The sequence below is a fragment of the Arvicola amphibius genome, chromosome 9, assembly GCF_903992535.2.
Source record: "Arvicola amphibius chromosome 9, mArvAmp1.2, whole genome shotgun sequence".
Lineage (NCBI taxonomy): Eukaryota > Metazoa > Chordata > Mammalia > Rodentia > Cricetidae > Arvicola > Arvicola amphibius.
In genome coordinates, this window is record NC_052055.2 from 24,314,388 (window position 1) to 24,332,135 (window position 17,748).

The following is a 17,748-nucleotide window of genomic DNA, read 5'->3' on the forward strand; positions in this document are numbered from 1 at the left end:
GTCCAGTTAACCAGAAAGGACCTTTTGGATACAGCAGTGGCAGAATTGGAACCCCTTGGCCCAAGATCCTAAGGAGTCCCACGTGCCCAGAGCTGAATTGCGCAGGCGCAGTGACCTCGGTATCCGGTGGGAGGTCAGACCGGTGACACCTACCAGTCACGGCTCTGGCTGCCCCAGGTGCGCAAGCTGAGGGCCTTGTCCCACTCCTTAGGTCCCTCCCTGTCCTACTTTCCTGGCCCCTATGGCCTTGGACACCGGTTCAGCCTACCTCTTCCCTCTGAACCCTCACTTGGGCTGACCCCTGACCCTTAGGCTATGTCTGCTTCCTTGCAGAGTGTCGCCATTGTCCTGTGCTAGGGGTCCACATTCCACTCTTTCTCTTTCTTCTGGGTCCCAGGAGCATGACGCTGGAGGACCAAGCCATTTTCGCCTTACTGAGACCCTGCTGCCACAGAAATATTAAAAATTATCATTTAATACTTTGTGGTAAAGATATACTAATATCTTGCCAGATAGTGGTGATGCACACCTTTAACCCCAGCATTCAGGGAGGCAGACGCAGGCTGATTTCCAGATTCAAGGCTAGCCTGCTCTACAAAGTGAATTCCAGGCAAGCCTGGGCTACACAGAGAAACCCTGTCTCGAAAAATGAAACACCTAATTTTATTTATTTAGTTAGTTAGTTAGTTAGTTAGTTAGTTAGTTAGTATTGAGACATACGTACGCTTAAAAGGTTCTATTTCCCTCCTTCGTATTTTAAAACAAATTCAGATACTTTTCAGAATCCCTAACATAACTGTGGGTGCCTAAACACTGCCCCAAAGAGGATGTGGACCTGGCACCTCCTACGGTCACCAGAGCTGTATGCAAATGCTCTCTTCGCTAGCTCCCAGCTGCCCTAGTTCATTTTCTCTTCCCCACCTGCAGCCCAAGGCTCATCCTAAAATCGACACCCAGCACAAATGCTACAAACCGGTGGATCCCGGAGCCCACTGCAGGGAGGCGCTGACTTCACCAAGTGCAGAGAAAGATGATCAGCCGCCGCTGGAGCTCAGAAAGGAAACCGACCCTCACCCTAAACCCTTCCGCACCGGAAGCTGTACAAGCACTGTGAAGGCAAGAAGGATTCCTGCTCCCTTCTCAAGCCAACCCCTCCCTCTTTGCCCACACCTGGGTCCCCGCTGCCTCTGGGAAAGAAAGTGGGGCCAGATTGCAGAGAGCTACAGTCTGTGGACCTATGCTAGATGCTGAAGGTCTTTACGGTTAACTGGGTCCTCACAGAGATGCTTTGGAGGAGGCATTTTCTAAACGTGACTGAACCACCTCATTACAAGGCATAGAGGGATTCAGTAGCATTTCCAAAACAAAACAAAAAAAAAAAAAACAAAAAACAAAAAAAAAAAAAAAAAAAAAAAAAAAAAAAAACAGCCCTGTAGCCCAGAGAAGTGAGCCTATGGCCTTGAACTTCTCAGACTCCAGTGGTGTCCACTGGGGTGACCTGAAGGGTGTTTGTAGCCAGCTGTGGCTTCTACTCTAAGACCAGAGTTGGAAAGCCAGCTCTGGACGAGGTGTGACTCAGGCAGCCAGCCTGGGATTCCAGGCTTCGCTCCTCTGTTTCCCGTTGGCAGCTGGCACTGAGCCCCCCACCCCCCAGTCAGCCCTGGGTGATAACGTCCCTTGCTTCTCAAGGAGCAATGTCAGCCTTGTTCTTGAGGACTACAAAGAACCTGGTGAAAGAGCTGGGCAGGAAGGGCGAGCTGGTGCCTGTGGACAGCCTGAGCAGATCGCCTCGCCTGCGCCCCTTCTGTCTGGTGAGGAAGAAGCACAAGCGTTACCTCTGGCCGTGGGACACGCCCCTCATCCCCACAGACTTCTCCCTCCTGGACATTCTGGAGCCTGGCTGCCCCGACCCAGGTATATCCTGTGAGGAGGCTGCTGCAGAGCAGAGTGGGAATCCCAAGGGAGGCCGATGAATGTGCTGAGAAAAATAAACAGGTCTCTACCCTGGTGCCCAAAGACGCCTGGGCGAGGCTGGCAGAAGCGGAGCCCCACAGCCATGTCACTGTGGCCGTTCGTATCAGAGAAAGGCTCATTTCCTCCTGCCTTCCTCCCTGGGAAATGAGTCATAGCAAATAATCATTATTTGTTTTTATTCATTTTTTAAGTTAGTGTACAAAACAGTGGGTTTGGTTATGGCATTTTCTGTTTAACAGATTTTTTTAAATTACATTTATTTACTCTGTGGGAGGTGTCGTGTGGTGGGCATATGTGTCCACAGCACCCGCGTGCAGGTCAGAGGGCAACTTGCAGGGGTCCATTCTCTCCTACCAGCACGTGGGTCCCAGGATCAAACCCAGGTAGTCAGGCTTGTGCCCCAAGCACCTGTCGTGCCATTTCACACACGTATGTTAATTTGTCTGTGTTTGTGAACCTTATTCCCCTCCTCTCTGGTTCTCTTCCTCCCAGACAGTGCTCCCTTCTGCTTCCATGTCACAGAGGTACCCTTACTCCCACGCTCCCCTTCTGATCTACTTCCATGCCATGTATGTGTGCACACCACACACATACTCGTTTTAGAACAATTATTTCATTTTATTTAAAATTTAATTTATATCTCTCTCTCTGTGTGTGTGTGTGTGTGTGTGTGTATCATACGAGTGCAGGTGCCTTGAGAGGCCAAAAGAGGGTGTAGATCCCCCTGGAGCAACAAATGACTATGAGCAGGCGAACATGGGTGCTGGGAACCGAATCAGGTCCTCTGGAGTCAAGCATTCTCACTGCCGAGCCATCTCTCCAGCCCCAACAGACACCCAGTCCACTATAAAGGCTACCATAGAGTCCAGGCTTCATATGCCAAAGACCACACTAGCAAATCCACCGTTAATCCTTAAATTCCCCTCGGAAGAACCCATGCTGCTCTTCCTTCCCAGCCGACAGATGGGGAAACTGAGGCTCCAAGAGCTCGGTGGCTTGCTGCCTGGCACACGCAATGCAGAAGCGCTCACAGCAATTTTTTGACCCGACTGAGGTCACTGCACCCTGGGCCACCCTGCAACCTGTCTCCTTCCCTGGCCAGGCACCTGTAGCTTGGGCTTCTTTCTCTCCAGAGGTGGATCACAGCAGCCCCATCAACATCTGGGAGAAGGCGGCTGGAGGGCTAACAGGGGCCGTGAGCCTGGGCGCTGGGCTGCAGGGCCAGGTGACGGGAAGCAGCAGTTCCACCTGCATCTCTGCCTTGGCGGTGCGGACTCTCTGGATTTCCCCTTGTACCTGGGAGATGCTGCTTGAGAAGAGGTAAGAGCCAGGGAAGGTTCGTTGGCAGATGGCCTCCCAGCCGGGGTCAATGGGCACAGGTGTGAGGAAGAAGCTCAGGTTGCTGCCAGCCTGCGCCCTGTCAAGACGTATGGCACAGTAGGCTAGGGTGCAGGAGCCCACCATGGGAGTGAGCCCTAGGTCCATGAGGAGGCTCAGACGTTTCAGGCCACATACATACATCCGGGGCCAGGAAAGGAAACAGAACTATAGGAGTGTAAGGCGACAGGGATTATGGGAAACTGGAGACACCTGCGTGAGCCTGGTAGCTCTACCGTTAGCTGCCAGGTTTCCCAGGTTAAGTAATCTGGGTCTTTTTCATCAATTTTAATATTATCTCCAAAACTTTAAACCTCGTTTTGGTCTGTGTGGGTATTTGTAACCTTGAAGAGGACTGTTCCAAGCTTCCCTCAGTTTCCCCTCTCGGGCCACCCACGCTCACTTTAGACAAGCCGTCCTCTCACCCATTCACCGCCACCCGCCACAAGGCCGGCACATTATTTCCACAAGCTGCTGAGATCAGTGCAAACACCAGCAAGGCAGGAAAGGCCTTGGACTCCCCAGCTAGATAGCTAGATCCCCCCTCACACATCTCTGCTCTTCTCTGCTTCCCACACCGTCCAGGAAACTGCGGTCTCCTAGGCCCTTCTTCCTCCAGGAACTTCAGAGCCGGAAGGAGAGGGAGAGCCTGTACGTGGTGACGGAGGCTGTGGAGACCCTGCAAGAGGCTGTTCTTCAGAGCCAGGGCCAAACGCTAGGAGCCGGGCAGCTGTCCCTCCTACAGCTGGGCCACGTTCAGGTGTGCAATGTACTGGAGTAGGGACATGGTGGGCAGTGAGTTTAGAATACTGAATATCATTGGCCTCAAGAAGGCCTGGAAGCCTTCTCACCCTGAAGGGGAATGCAGTCCTTGGAGGCTGACATGGTCTCAGCTCTGTTTTGTTGCGTTTCCTATGCCCTTCCCTCGCTATCTCCTCTTTCCTTCTGTTTTGAATCAGGGTCTTAGTACACCGCCCAATCTGGACTCAGGTTATCTCTACTCTCCAGGTACCTACTGCTACAGATGTGGCAGCAGCATGGGCGTCTCCTCAAGTTATCATGTGGCTGAAATAGCGCACAAGCTGTGGTTTAGTTTGAGTTTTTCCAGATGACCCCTGTATGTGTATAGTGATATGCGGCGGGCCGGCCTGCTTTTTATCCTGCCTGGCTCCAGCATGGTTAGCTTTATACCCGAAATAACAATACACAAATTGTATTCTTTTAAACACTGCCTGGCCCATTATTTTCAGCCTTTTTCTCACATCTTGACTAACCCATATCTAATAATCTATGTAACACCATGAATGGTGTCTTACCCGGAAAGATTCAGCATGTCTGGCCTGGTGGCTGGCTTCATCGCATCTCTCTCTCTCTCTCTCTCTGAGGAGAGGCACAGCAGTCTGCCTAACTTAGGAGAGCCGTGGCATCTGACTGAGCCACCTCACTTCCTTCTTCCTGTTCTGTCTACTCCACCCACCTATGGGCGGGCCAAGGCAGTTTCTTTATTAGCGAATGAAATCAACATAAAGCAGAACACTGTCCCACATCATATGTGTCCTTCACAGTAGAGGAGTTGCACATCTGGTTACAAACGTCTATTCTTAAGTCATTTGTTTCAGCCGCTCTTACCGTCACACAGAAAGGCTGGCTTCACACAAGCATTCTAGGTCTCTGGGGCTGTCTCCTACATATTAACTGTGGGCAAAGGTAGCCAGTCCCCTAAGCATGTCCACAAATGCAAATGCCGACAGGTAGGGACCACTTTTAAGGAAAAACCTCTCTTCCATGATGGAGTATTGCCTGTTGCCATTCAGCAGGCCTTATCCATTCCGCTGGATGATTCCAGAAGGTATGTCTACTGTGTCAGCTTCTTTATCTGAGGAAACCAGAGCACAGAGAAGTCCCTTGCTGAGGACCATACTGCCAGTAAGTACTGCGGTTCAAGTTCAAGTATGATCTATGTGTTCAACACACATTTGGTGGAGCCAGTTGAACAGCAGCACCGTCTGCAAATGCAGATGGCTGGCATTCTGCCCGTTCGTTCCCCAGCAGATGTGACAATCTACTGGCAATGGAGAGAAGATTAACAAATAATATTGACTCAAAAGAAGAAAAGCGGCCGGGCGGTGGTGGCGCATGCCTTTAATCCCAGCACTCGGGAGGCAGAGGCAGGTGGATCTCTGAGTTCGAGGCCAGCCTGGTCTACAAGAGCTAGATCCAGGATAGGCTCTAGAAACTACAGGGAAACCCTGTCTCGAAACCCCCCCCCCAAAAAAAAGAAGAAGAAAAGCATTTTCCCGTGACACAAGAGTCCAGACAGGAGCCAAAGAGCCCCAGCAGTAGACTGCAGTTTTCAGGGATCTGGTCTTCCTATTTCTCAATTCTGTCACCCCAGTGTATGGTTCTCACTTCATGTGTTAATATGGCTATGGTTTCTACAGTTATCACATCCATCCCAGACTACAGAACAGGGGCGAGGGAGCAATACTCCCCACAACTTGCACATACCACCACTCTGTGTTTGTCCTGTCAGCCAAAACTTGGCTCTGTGGCCACATCTTGCTACAAGGTGGTAACCTGTATCCAGGACAACCACGTTGCCTGTTGAAGATGGATGAATTTTATTACTATGGCTTGTAAGTAGCTCTTTCCTGTAGAAATAGGCAGATATGGCTGTGCCAATAGGCTATCATGGAAGTCCAGCTTCCAGGGCCAATGCCTTCCTTTCTAAGCCTTGGTTTTCATGTGTAAAATGGGAAAAAAAGGACTTGGTGGCTATGTGTAGTCTAGACAGACTAGCTATGCCCCAGTGCCTGTACCTCAGCATTTTCCAAGTGAATGTCCCAAAGGCAGTGTAACATGTTTAAGGGGACAAAACCCACTGGCATCTTTGTTGTGTGGCTTCTTAAAACTTGACCAAGCCAGGTGCATTGTTTAAGTCCAGAATGACTTGGGTTATTTTCTGGAAATATCTTTTATGCAAGCATAGTTTTTGTTATTGCCTCCACTAGGGGTCTGTCTGGCTCCCACCTTCACCTACCCATTGCCCACCCTCCAGGAATCTTGGCATCAAGACTCTGATAGTCTTCCCATCTGCCTCCAATACCCATTCTTGAAACTTCTGGAGGCTGAAGAGTTGTTGTCCTTTTCTCCCTGCCTCTCTCACAGGTCCAGGTTCAGAGCCACATGGACACAGAGAAAGTGGTTAGCATCCCACAGGGCAGTATACTGGCTTACAGGGTTCTGCAGCTGGTGCTGGAGGAGGACGGCTGGGGTAAGCCTATTCATCCCTGCTCTCTACCCCACCCACTCCCTGCCAGCAGTCAAATACCAGGGAGCAGTGAGGAGCAAAAGGAGGGAAGGAAGTCCCAGGGCTCCCCATTGGCTGAGCAGCGTGCTGGTTGGACCACCTAAAAAGACTTGATTTTTGTAGAAGCTGCTGAGGTCAGATGTTGAGGAGGCTTAAGCCCAGTCTGGCCCTGCTTGCCTTGGGATGGGGTTGAATTCTACCAGGGAAGAGCCTTTATTGCCTAATTGGAACCAAGCCTCACTGCATGGCTGTAGTTAGAAACTGAGACACAGTGGGTCTTGCTGCCCCCATCCTTGTCCTAAACCAGAGACACATCTAGAAACTGCCTAGAAACCAGCTCTGGGAACTCAATCCAGCCACTGGATTTCTAGGCTTGGCCTTGGAATGGGAAAAGAAGGCAAATGGAGACGGCTCCTTTGTCCCCATGGAAGGGAAAAGCATGAGTTCTGGAGCCAAGCATTGCCACTTGTGGCCCTGGTCATGCCCCTGTCACTCTCTAGTAGGGCTTGGGTTGCTTTAGAATCCCATGTGGTAAACCCTGCAAAGTCCCACCCCTGCTGTCCATCACGGGAAATGCAACCTCCCTGACCATATCCTGCTTCTTTGGGTTTGTTTGTGTTTTCCCTGCTCTGCCACATGCAGCTGTCCTTTACTTCCCTGAAAGAAAGCTCTGCAGGGACACCAGGAGAGGTGAGTGACTCCCCTGGCATGGTTCTGTGGCCCCTTCCCAGTGCTATGTGGTGACCCTAGGACTCTGTGGTGGGTGACTCTACCTGATAAGGTAAAGTGAACCAGAACTGCCAAGAGGAATGAGTGGCAGAACTGCCCCGTTGGAGACTCCTAACTGTCCCAACCCTGGTTCCCTCTCCTGCACACGGAGGATGACACTTTTCTCTCCAGCCTAGAGGATCAGATCTAGAACCTCAGAGGCTGGGTGTAAACAGACTGCACTTCCATTTCCCTGCCACCCAGACCCGAATCATCACATAGAAACTATATTAATTACAACACTGTTTGGTCGATGACTCAAGTATATTTCTGCTCTTAAATTAGCCCATTTCTATTAATCTGTGTATCACAACAAGGCTGTGGCTTGCTGGAAAGGTTCTGGCACCTTTCTCCTTCCGCAGCTACATGGCATCTGGCTGGCTCCACCTTCTTTCCTCCTCTATCTCTGCTTGCATGTCTTCCCTTGCTACATTGTGCACTGCCATAAGCCAAAGCAGTTTCTTTATTAACCACTGGTAATAAAACATATTCCCAGCATACAGAGGACCCGAGTCACCCAGCTTGACCTCCCACAATCAGAGAGGCCTAGAAGCCCTGGAAGAGAAAGCTAGGTCAGATTTCGTTCTGAAGCATTGTGAAGGGGGAAGAAATACTAGGAAGGTGGTAAGGTGATAGGAAGGCGGGCTAAGACCTGTGAATGCCTGGTGTGGGGAGCAAAACACCCTGCAAATGTCTAGTGAAGGTGCAGAGGAGAGAATGAGCTGAATACAAATGGCACATGTGTACTTTTGTGTGAGGGAGCCGCACAGGGCCACTCCTGGGACACTGGATCTCCTGTGGGAGGCTGGGAGCAAAAGGACCCCTGAACAGGCAACTGGGCACATGACTAAGTGACTGACCACCTGATCTTTACAGGCATAGCAGTCAGCCCAGACTCAGAGGAGGAGTCCAACTTCCAGAGCTTGCAGGACCAAGCGGATGGCCAGTTGCAGGACCTGGCCACACTGTCCTCAGAGCTACGGGACACATTGCTGGGTGCCCTCCAGGAGCTGCTACAAGACCGCCAGGCACTCCAGGAGCTGGAAGACAAGGTGATGGGCTGATGGACCCAAGGGCCAGGCTTGACAAAGGCCCCAGATCCAGGGAGATAGACCGAGAATGGGCAGAAGGGGCAGGAACAGAGTGTGGTGGCTGACAGGGCTTCCTTGGGGGTCTCATGCACACTGCTGGGAATGTGAGGCAGGCCGTGTATAGACTGGCATGCCTTAGTGCCAGCTACTACACCAGACACTGAAGCCTAGACTCCCATTGGCCCACCCAGTTAGGAGGAACCTGGTTCAGCCAAGCTCAAGTCCAAACCAAGTTCCTTTTTTTTTTTTTTTTTTTTTTTTTGGTTTTTCGAGACAGGGTTTCCCTGTAGTTTCTAGAGCCTGTCCTGGAACTAGCTCTTGTAGACCAGGCTGGCCTCGAACTCAGAGATCCGCCTGCCTCTGCCTCCCGAGTGCTGGGATTAAAGGCGTGCGCCACCACCGCCCGGCGTAACCAAGTTCTTATACCCAGAGGCAGGAATGACTTCTTGAATGGGCAGGGACACTGAATGCACAAACAGGGACCTCGTGTTCCCACCCTTACCCTGCAGTTGGAGGAGACTCTGGACACTGGCTTGCTGACACAACTGGAAGGCCCTGGGGGCTTTGTCTTAAGCATCCTCCAAGACCCCGCAGGCAACTTGTTGTGCTCAAGAGGCAGGGCTATCCTCTACATTCTTGGAGCCCTAGCAGGTAAGGGGCTCAGGGATCTACAGGATATCCTAATGGGTGAACAAGAGTGAGGACCTCATGCCAAAGCTTGGGCAGCTCGGGTATGGGCTTCCTGACCTGAGTTTCTGGCCCTAGGTCTGCACTAATAATAGGAGTAGCCTTGGCCAAGTCTTGCCAGACCCTGGTTCACCACTGTTGCTCCAGGTCAATCAGTGGAACAGGCTGAACATGTGAAAATCCTTGGTGTCAGACGTCCATTGCCAGTCCTTGATAGACTGTTCCGGGGTGACAGTTTTTACCTTTTAGATTCTCTTGGGAAAGATGGCTCCAGTGGTGTCAGAATTAGCAGAGCTTCTCCTCACCTAAGAACCCCCGAGGTGCAGCCCTTCCTCCATCAAAGTCCACAGAGTCCACAGAATACAGAGCACCTGGGACCTCTTCTACCTGGTAACCTCCTCCCTATTTCTTGAAGCACTGAGTGAACCCCAGCATTGCCTGTTGGCCCAGTCCATAGAGAGACGAATCCTAGCTGAGGAACTGGAACTGGTGAGAGCCTCAAAGGTGGTGGTGATGGGATTCCCGGAGGTGCAGGGAGAGATGTGGGGAGTAGATGGAGATGTTCTAAAGGAAGATCTGACCTTCATTCCTCGAGAGCCTGTCTGCAGTTCATTTGTGTAGCCCCTGCTCAGAAGGAGCAGGCTCTGGGTCTGGCTTTGCAGCCTCCAACTCTAGGCAGCCTCTTGCTGGGGATCCCAGTTTCTCCTGCATCCTGAAATGCTCTATGCATCCATATCATTTATGTTCTCTGTCAAGCCCAAAAATGTGAAGGGAAAGAGGATATCCCACCCAACTACTTCTTCCTGTTGATGTTGGATGGCATTAGGATGAGCTCGTATGGGCACTTTCTGGTGGAGACAACTCTTGAAGTCCATAAGCTAGAGAGGTGGGCGGGCAACCTGGCAGAAGAGCAATTCTGGCGCATGCTAGGGATGCTTTTCTCTATGCAGCAGCAGTCAGTGGGAGTGTGCACAGGAGTAGAAATAGGGCTGTGTGATCTCCAGGACCAAATGCATAACTGCGCAAACCCCAAAGCCACAGCTTGGTTGTGAACAGGGAGCAGAGGCACCTGGTTGCTGCTTGGGGGTGGGTGCCATCACCCAAAGCCTAGGTGGTCCCTGTGTTCCTTCTGAGTAGTTTATTGCAGGTGGCGAGCATCTTGGAGCACAACTGGAATCAGAGGGAGGAAACGACCTGTCCTCTCCCATCAGGAGTCTTCTGTGCTCTCAAGAATGAGGATGTGGTCCTCATTATAAGCCTGGTGCAGAGCTGTGGGCTGCAGCTGGAGCAGGCCAGCTGCCAGCTCACCTGGGATCCCTCAGTGATGCCTCAGCTCTCTGCTCTCTATGGGTGCCTCACAGGGCTGCAGCTACTGGCTGACCTAAGCCTTGGGCTTTCTACGACAGTGCCTCCAGAGGGAACACTGATATGTCCCTAGTGACACATCCAACCTGACTCCTGCCAGCCCATGATGTCCCTGACCCTCCTGTGGTCACAGCTGATGGCAGGCTTCCACCAGGCCAGGCTCCACTCAGGACTGGTTTCAGGCATCAGAAACGCCCATTCAGAACAAGGAAGGCCAGGGCCATTTAGGCTAGCTGCAGAAGAGTTTGACTCTGTACCCTGCTTGGCCACCACTCCCAGCTGTGTAGCTTAGACAGCACAGTCCCCTCTGTGCTCAGGTGAAATCAGTCATTGTAAAAGGAGATTTGTGATAATTCCTCAAGCACAAGATGGCAGTGAAAACTTTCAAAATTATACGTGACATGCTTACAAGAGTGCTGCTATTGTATGGTGCAAAGTGAACGAGGCCACACAGGGAAGACGTTATGCAGAGTAACACAGGACTTAGGCTGTCCTGCCTTGCATTTCCTGGAGCTTTCTTAAGCACCAACCCCCGCCCCGCACCCCATAACATGGGTCACACTGGTCAGATTCCAGCCAACTGCAACTGTTGGTGCATGCAACAGTCAAGAGAGGAGTCTTCAATGAAAAAAGAAAAATTAAAATGGACCCTTCCTTGATATAGACCAGGCTCTTTCTAGTCTTAATTGTGCAAGTGGCTGGGTCTCTCTCAGCATCTCCCTAGATGTGGGTTTCTTCTGTGATAGACTGTTTTTGGTAAAACCTACATTTGCCAGTGAGAGGTTCCCACCCTTCATGTGTATGTGTAAGAGAGAAAGAGAGAGACTTACAGATCTGGAGGATGAAACTCAGGGAAATCACAGATCAGAGCAGGAAGGAGCTAGAACCTGTACTATAGTGCCTCCTTTACTTGGATCATCCACCTGTCCTTTCTGCTTGCCTCCTGCTTCTCCCTGGGCCCTCTCATGTCCCTGCTGAATATAACTTCCCCAACCTATTTTCCACTTCAACATATCCTTCCAGGCATTCGGGAGGAAAGCTGTTTATTCTCCACGTTGTCCCTCTCTGCCAGTGTACTGAGGAAGCTTAAGCTACCACCTTCAAATCACATCCTAAACTTGGTCATTTCTCACACACCAGTTGCCAACTCGCCAGGAGTTTTTGCCTTGATACTATCAACTGCTTAACTGACCCCTGCTTCTGTTTCCTCAGTCTCTTCTTGGGATAGCTGGAATGAAGTCTTTCAAATAGATACCATTTTCTTCCTCTGAGCCTTCTGAAGCCCTAGGGGCAGTCAGTCGCAAATGGCCTCAAAGGCTTTCTGTTCTGCTCCATTCATTTGGCTGCACTTCCCTCTCCCCTCTCAGCTTTATACCCACTGCTCCTCTGTTCTCTGCTGTTGGCTGCCTTCCCCAGGTTCCTTCACCACTGAGGTTTTCTTCCTGTTTTGGCTCACAAGATACCTTCTTTAATGAGCCCCATCCCTGTTAACTATAAGTTGCAAACTGCTCTCTCTATAGTCTTGAGCTTTCCTCCAGCTCTTGGCATCTTGCATAGATAGTAACATAGACCCTAATGAACTGATGTCAAAGCTCTGGGAAGACTGCAGTGCAGACCAGTTCTTAAGAGAATGGAGGAAGTAGGTATTGAGCAAGACTAACACATCACTTCCTTAACTGTGCTGGATAAGAGTTTGCCAGAAGCTGGTGACAGAAGAAACAGCATTCTGGGAGATGAATAACCCCTGCTTCTCTAGGACTAGAGGGTGGGGTTATCTCAGATCAGAACACTTTATTTAAAGGTCTCAGAATCCTCAACTGGACTATGCAGAGAGCTCTGTGATTAAGAGCACTGGCAGCTCTTGCAGAGAACCTGGGTTCGGTTCCCAGCACCCACACGGTGGCTCTCAATCGTCTGTAGCTGCAGTTTCATGGGATCTGATGCCCCATCGGGGAGTACTGCATATACTTGGTACATTTCCAGGCAGGCAAAACATTCAGGTACAACACCACTTCTTCACAGTGACAGTGACTTGACCTTCAGGTGTGAAGACTGCACCTTGGTATGGTGTGCGCCTCAGGAGGCTGTGCAACAGAAACACTACTGTGGCACCAACCCATGAGATACTCATGAACACCACGCTACTTACGGCAAAGGATATGACAGCTTCAGTGACTTAAAGTGGCTCTAAGGACACACAGGCAGCTACAGGTGGCCCAGGCCCACTTGACTTACAAAAAGTTATACTATTTCTCCTACACTATGGGTAAATCTTTAGCACTTCTTAGAAAACAGTTTCAAGATACTGGTATTTTGTGTAAATAGACAACCAGAATAGATACAGACAATATATGCCAATATGTGCTATCACTCTTGAGACTTCCTCAGTTCAACCTAGAATGCCCTCCCTATACATGGAGGAAACTCAATGTCATCCTAGTACACAGGCTGCGGCTACCTATTCACTAGATGGTCTGTCAACACTCTCCCTGAACTCACCGGGGCTTGCCATTTAAAAGCATTTGCAGGGACTGGGCAAGTAGCACAGTGGTACTTACTTGGCCTGTGAATGATCCTGGACTCCACACCCAAGAACTGCAAAATGTTAAATTTTTAAAAAATGATTTTTTTTTTTAGAGATCTGGAAGAAGAGCTTACTGGTGACGAGCACATACTGCTCTTACAGAGGACCTATGCTGGGCAGTTAGTTCACAACTACATATAACTCCAGTTCTAGGGGATCCAATGCCATCTTTAGGCTTCCTCAGACACTCACACTTGTGTCTACATATGCACAAAGACACATAATTAAAAATCTTTAAAAACTGTTTTAGTCTCAGGCCAATTACCTGCTATTCAGAAAACTGCTATCATGCACAATATTTCCATCTAGCCATTACAAGGTCTATCATCGGTTTATTCAATTATACAGGTCTAGCACCTTCACTAAGCACTGAGAACAGTTGTGTTCTCTAGAATGGAAAACCTACATTACTACACAGCATACCAGTAGTATACTGTAAAGCTATGATGGTCAAAATACTAACACTGAGCATCCCTTGCCTGCAAATGTCGCAGGCATTGACCAGCTGGTTTATTGAGGCCCTCTCTAAAGACATCCCAGTGTTTGCTGTTTGGGGACAGAATATTTAAGCGAAGTCACACCAAATTAAAGGAAGCTGAATATACTCAAGCTCACTGACTAAACTTTGTTTTAACTTATATTATTAATGCCTTGCTGACAGGACATGAGACATCCTGGTGCTATAGGGATCAGTCAATTATCCCTCTCTACTGATGAGGAAGAGAGCTCCTGCACAGTGGTGCTGCTTAGGTGTCAGGGCTCTGAATCCACTTGTCTTCCATTCTTAGTTGATGGGCTATTCCTTTAAAAATTTCTGGCATGGCAGTTACTACAGTCTCAAAAGGAACCAGAATGGCATTTCAAACTCAAAAAGTATTTCAACTCAAAAACTTAAATTTAAGCACAACAGATGCCAGTTATCCTTGTAAGTCTAAAATATCTTCAGTAACCTTAAGAGATCCAGAATGCTAAATCTAAATCTTTCAACAGAGGTTGAAAACGCCACACATCTACTAGCACTGAAGAGGATAGTGGAGAGAGCCTTGGGTGTGCATTGGTAGAAGAGATGACATCATAGCTTACCCTACTGTTTCGAACCAGAGACACATGGGTCAAAACCAGGCTGAGGCATTTGCTGATAGAGACATACTTTAGAAAACCACAAGGGGCAAAAGGTGGCAAGCTTCAGGGTTAGATTTACCACCAGCAGAGCAGGGCCAACCTCTATCCAGTGGATAAGCAGACCCTTTGCTTGGTCTGTGCTATGCCCAGCCCCAGAATCCTTGAATCTGAAGGAAGTTTCCTGAGCAGTATAATGCCAACACCATCAGAGGCAGCGTCCCTGTCATTCTATGATGTCAAATAAACCTGCTCTTCCTTCTAACCAAAGCATGGACTGGCAAATTCTGTATGGGTCCAGTACATACTTTAGCCTCTGATGGCAGTATGATCTTTGCAACAATTCTGCTGCTACAATAAGCAAAATAGCCATAAATAATATACATATATATATACAAATGAAGAGGCTATGTTCAATAAAATTTTATTTATGAACACTGGAGTTTGAATTTCATATACTTTCTCATGCTACAAAATATTTTTTCAACTTTTAAAAAAACATTTGTTATCCTTTATTCCCAACCTTTTAAAAATCATTCTTTAATTCACAGGCTGTATAGGTACAGAAGAAGGTGGATTGGCCCAGAGCCTGGGCTACTGACCCCAGGGCTAAAGTTAAAAGTTTTTTAGCCCACTTAATCTTCAACATGCAGGGCGTGAACCATGTTACCTGGAAAGGCCACAGAAGTATCACTACATTTATTTCATTTATTTGTACTCATTCACTTCATTCAAGCACTAACTTGGTAGCTATCCATATTTAGGTACTGTGCAAGATCCTTCCTTGGGACACTGGAGGAATATGACATGGCTCTTCTCTCACGTTCTCAGTCTTCACAGCACCTTAATACTATAATTTCTCAAGAGTAAAAAGATCCCAAAGCGTGAAGTACTAGAGTTGTTTTTGTGATAAGAGTTGTATTCAGTGCTTTCGTTGACTATAACAAATTACCACAAACTACGTGGCTTAGAATAGAAATTTATTTTTTCACCATGATAGAAGATAGAAGTCTGAAATAAAAACAGCCAACAGGGTTGGGTTCCTCCTGGAGGCTCTGATGAAAACTGTTCCATGATGTTGTTCTAGCTTCTGTAGCTCAGAATTTCAAGGCATGATGTCTGTTCGCCTTTGCCTCACTCCTCCCAGGAGTTCCACTGTGTCTTGTCTCCCCTTCTTTTCTCTTACAAGGGCTTGTCAATGGAGTTAGGGTCTACCTTAATGTAGGCTGACGTCATCCACAGGTCCTTAACATTCACCTGAAAATGCCCCTCTTCCAAGTAAAGCCATATGTTCAGGTTCCTGACAGACGTTACCTTTTGCAAAGTGCACTATTAAACCCATTATAATACTGTTAAAGGACTCCTAGAAAACATGGCCAGGATCATCCAAACGATTTTCAGGAGGAAGTAAAAGAAGCTGATTTCTAAAAGATGAAAGCTGGTGTTGGTTACAGTCATGAGGAAGAAAAGGGAGATCAGATTCAGGTTGTGCCAGATCAGAGTCACGAAGCAACACCACATGGAACAATCTGTAAACAGCAAGTAGTTACGCTTGGCTGGAGAACAGGGTACGAAGAGGGACAGGAGTGAGCCGGAAGCCAGAGAAGTCAACAGGAACTTTATCAACAAGTGCTGTGTGCTCTGACGGAGACCCCAAGGGAAGCCTGTGATCCTCTTCCGTGGTCAACCACTTTAACTGTACCACACCTCACGCCACCCTGTCATAAAGCCCTGACAGGACAATCAGACAACCTTCTGGCAGCCTCTCTCTCAAGCACGATAGATTTGACAACTTGGGTGTTAGGGTTTTAAACTGAAACCCACAGTAGCTTTCTAGCCCTAGTGAGATGGAGTCTTTCGTTTCCTCTGGGAAGTATTCTTATTGCTCACTGTCCTCCAATGTCAAGGCTCATCCTGCTTCTGAAACACCCTGTGCTTCCTGCTGCTGCCCTTCCACTCTTGAAACTGAGAGCTGAGAAAGTGTGGTTTTCCTTCTACGACTACACTCACACAAGGTTAAATCAAAAACAGAAGTCAAGTTAATGACACAATCACTGGTCATCTTATATACAACAGTTCTAAAAGCAGTTAAAGTTATGTACATAGACAAAAGTAAAGAAAGATACAACTGAAAAAGACATAGCTATCCCCTAAGAGAAAGAAAAATTATGTAATGTGTCTATGCATTCCACAGAAATTTATACAGGGAGAACTTCCAGACATCTCAGTAAATCAAGCCACACTTAGAAAAAGGAAGCTGATTTTTATTTTATCAACAGCCATTCTTAAACATGAACATGCATACGTAATGTTCTACGCACACATCACAGTTTTTAAAGTTAGTTAATAAAGGTTAAACACACAACATACATCCTTACAAAAAAAAAAGTCAAAATGCAAACTTAAAACTTTCAACAAAAGTCTTACTAATTTAAAAAAGGTTTGTGTTGGGTACCATTTGTACAACACAGTTAATTTAAACATTTTGGCTGGACATGAAAAAGCGGCAGTAGAAAATAAATTCATGAGGGTTTTAAATAGCAGAATAGGCAGTTTTGCCATGCAGGAGAAGCAATATTAAATATTAGTTTTCAAAAAAAATCCACATTTAAAAATATTTAGTTCAAGTCACAGAACTTTTCTCAGTAGAGACCTCAATGCAATGCATAATTAGCTGCCTTAGATGGCCTGTTTTGAAAGGACAAAATCCCTTTCAAAGTATAACTTTACTGATTTTGGCACAGAAAAGAAGTCTTAAGAACAAGAACATGATTAAAAAAGTGGGAAGAGGAACAGAGGAAAGAAACCGAAGCGAGAGTGAGGAGATTTAATGGCAATCACTAGAGACTGCATTCTCAGTCACTGAAGAAGACTGCTCCATCTGCAGCAGGGCTCGCTCCACAGCTCTCACTGCAGCATGGACCTAATCTGCTTGGAGGTAGTCTCATCATTCAAATGTTTCGTTGTGTACCTGTGAGAAACAGTGATCAGTGTTAGGGCATGGATATCAGGATGGGCTTTGTAACATGGCAAGACGAGCAGCTAGACGATCAATCTCACAAACTCACACCTTAGGAAGGCAATTTGAATCCTGATCAGCCTCGCTCTGCTTCTCTCCCCTACCCAATAAGCAGCCTGTTGCTGGTCACCTTGCTGAAATGATCAGCTGAAGTAAACAATTAGCTACTGTACTGCTCTTGGATAAAATTACAGCTCCATCCCAGGTGTTGGCAAATTATGGCCCCTGAACCAAATGCATTCCACCACCTATTTTTGCATGGCATGTGAGTTAAGTACATATACTTTTTTTAGATTTTGGATCACTGAGGTAGAAAAATAAATGAACAAAACATAGGCAATACTCGGTGTTTGCATACAAAATTGAAATTTTACTGTTCACACACGAAAGGAGGAATAGTCATAACCAAATACATTGAACACATGTATAAAATTGTCAAATAAAAGCATACTTT

The 17,748-nt window shown here is 47.9% G+C and overlaps 2 protein-coding genes across 6 annotated transcripts in view; one reads left to right on the top strand and one right to left on the bottom strand.

The window, feature by feature from the left end:
• Positions 1–1,694: 1,694 nt before the first annotated feature.
• LOC119823670 (gasdermin-D-like) lies at positions 1,695–15,865 on the top strand. Its single transcript, XM_038343750.2, has 11 exons — positions 1,695–1,914; positions 3,108–3,294; positions 3,937–4,111; positions 6,520–6,625; positions 7,304–7,351; positions 8,306–8,481; positions 9,030–9,171; positions 9,623–9,696; positions 10,941–11,008; positions 13,210–13,275; positions 15,730–15,865. Exons 1-11 carry the CDS (start codon positions 1,695–1,697, stop codon positions 15,863–15,865), a joined length of 1,398 nt encoding a protein of 465 aa, XP_038199678.2.
• Positions 14,684–17,748, bottom strand: part of Cyrib (CYFIP related Rac1 interactor B) — an 86,796-nt gene continuing 83,731 nt past the window's right edge. For all 5 annotated transcript variants that reach the window (XM_038342037.2, XM_038342035.2, XM_038342039.2 and 2 more), the window contains one exon: positions 14,684–17,246. In XM_038342037.2, coding sequence (XP_038197965.1) covers positions 17,183–17,246 — 64 coding nt within the window. In that variant the 3' untranslated portion in view covers positions 14,684–17,182. The remainder of the gene's footprint in view (positions 17,247–17,748) is intronic.